This window comes from Brassica oleracea, unplaced genomic scaffold, assembly GCF_000695525.1.
Source record: "Brassica oleracea var. oleracea cultivar TO1000 unplaced genomic scaffold, BOL UnpScaffold02492, whole genome shotgun sequence".
NCBI classification, from domain to species: Eukaryota; Viridiplantae; Streptophyta; class Magnoliopsida; order Brassicales; family Brassicaceae; genus Brassica; species Brassica oleracea.
The window spans coordinates 1-1,724 of record NW_013619022.1 but is presented as its reverse complement, the minus strand read 5'-3'; the positions used below and the strand labels follow the sequence as shown (position 1 = coordinate 1,724).

Sequence of the window (1,724 nt, the reverse complement as noted above, 5' to 3'; positions counted from 1 at the left end):
ATTGGACTGGCTTGTGTTGTGCTTTTCTGGGCCTATAGAAGCCCAATTCTCAATCAACTACACATTAAAAAAATTCTAAATATGCCTTTTACATTTTCTTTTAGCATAAGAATAAACTTGGATATCCGAAAAGTTGTGGGGTCTCACGTGTGTTGTCTTTAATGATACTAAATTGACAAAGTCAACACCGTAGCTTTCTTCTCTGGTTAAATTAAGCTTTGGATATGGATATTTGGATACATGTGAAGGTGGAAACTTCACCATTCCTTTGCTATCTCCTTTTGATAAACATGGACCCCAAATGTAGATGATGGTATACTCTCTGTGATCATTAGTATTGACAAGAACCAAACTTTTTTAATCTCTTTAATCATTCTTGTCCACAGAATGTCACACTAGTAGTGACCAATGTTTGTGTCTATTTAAGTAGGTGAAAATTAGCTGAAACTCAAAGCATATAACAACAATACAGAACTGATCATAGAGAGTTTTACATTGTCTTCTACTTTCTCCTCTTCCCAAACCCAAAACCTATCTTGACCGGCATTACAAGAAACAAAAAAAAAGAACGAAGAGTCTCTTTGCGTCTTGTTGCACTTTATTTTGAGGTAGTGAGACAATGTTGTGAAATGGTAAAGTCACTTAGAAGAATGACTTAGCCGCATCAACAACAGCTTCAACAGTGATACCAAACTCCTTGTAGAGTAATGGAGCTGGTGCACTAGCCCCAAACGAATTAATACCAATGGACTTCCCTTCACCTCCAACAATCTTCCCCCATCCAAAAGTCGAAGCCGCTTCAATACTAACTCTAGCAGACACACCAGACGGCAACACACTCTCCTTGTACTCATCCGTCTGCTCGTCAAACAGCTCCCAACAGACAAAAGACACAACTCTCACGGTTTTGCCTTCTTTCCTCAGCACCTCCGCAGCCTGAGCAGCAATCTCAAGCTCTGAACCAGTTCCAACCAAGATCACATCAGGTTTGTTTCCAGACGAGTTGTCAGAGATCGTGTATCCACCCTTCTCAACTCCTTCGATGGATGTCCCCGGAAGCTGAGGAAGCTTTTGTCTAGACAGAGCCAAGATAGACGGTGTCTTGCGCTTGGTGACAGCGATCTTGTACGCACCGGCTGTTTCGTTTCCATCAGCGGGACGGAACATGAGAGTGTTGGGCATCGCGCGGAAGCTAGCCAAGTGCTCAACGGGCTGATGGGTTGGTCCGTCTTCTCCGAGACCAATGGAGTCATGAGTCATGACATAGATGACTCCAGCTTCAGACAAAGCTGAGATTCTCATCGCGCCTCTCATGTAGTCAGTGAAGACGAAGAAAGTTGCACAGTAAGGTATGAGACCAGGGCTGTGAAGGGCAATGCCGTTGCAGATGCCTCCCATTCCGTGCTCCCTAACACCAAACCTAAGGTTTCTCTCTTCGGGTGTTGCCTTTTGGAAGTCACCAAAGGCTTTTAGCAGTGTCATGTTGGAAGATGCAAGGTCAGCACTTCCTCCGAGGAAGCCGGGGACGACTTTAGCTAGGGCGTTGAGACATTGCTGTGATAAGTTTCTTGTGGCATCGCCTGGAGACTCTGGTGTATATGTCTAAAAATAGAAAAAAAAACACAAAGTTGTTGTAAAACCACATATCCAGTGAGAGTTTACAAATGGTAGTTTTACTTACTGGTAGTGCCTTCTCCCAGCCAGCAGGTAATTCACCAGTGATG

At 43.7% G+C, this 1,724-nt stretch overlaps 1 protein-coding gene across 1 annotated transcript; it reads right to left on the bottom strand.

Moving 5' to 3' along the window:
- Positions 1–427: 427 nt before the first annotated feature.
- Positions 428–1,720, bottom strand: LOC106321695 (transketolase-1, chloroplastic-like; the record flags this gene model as incomplete). Its single annotated transcript, XM_013759940.1, has 2 exons — positions 428–1,602; positions 1,682–1,720. Coding segments are annotated over 2 exons (999 nt in total), but the record flags the coding sequence as incomplete, so codon positions are not given.
- Positions 1,721–1,724: the final 4 nt, after the last annotated feature.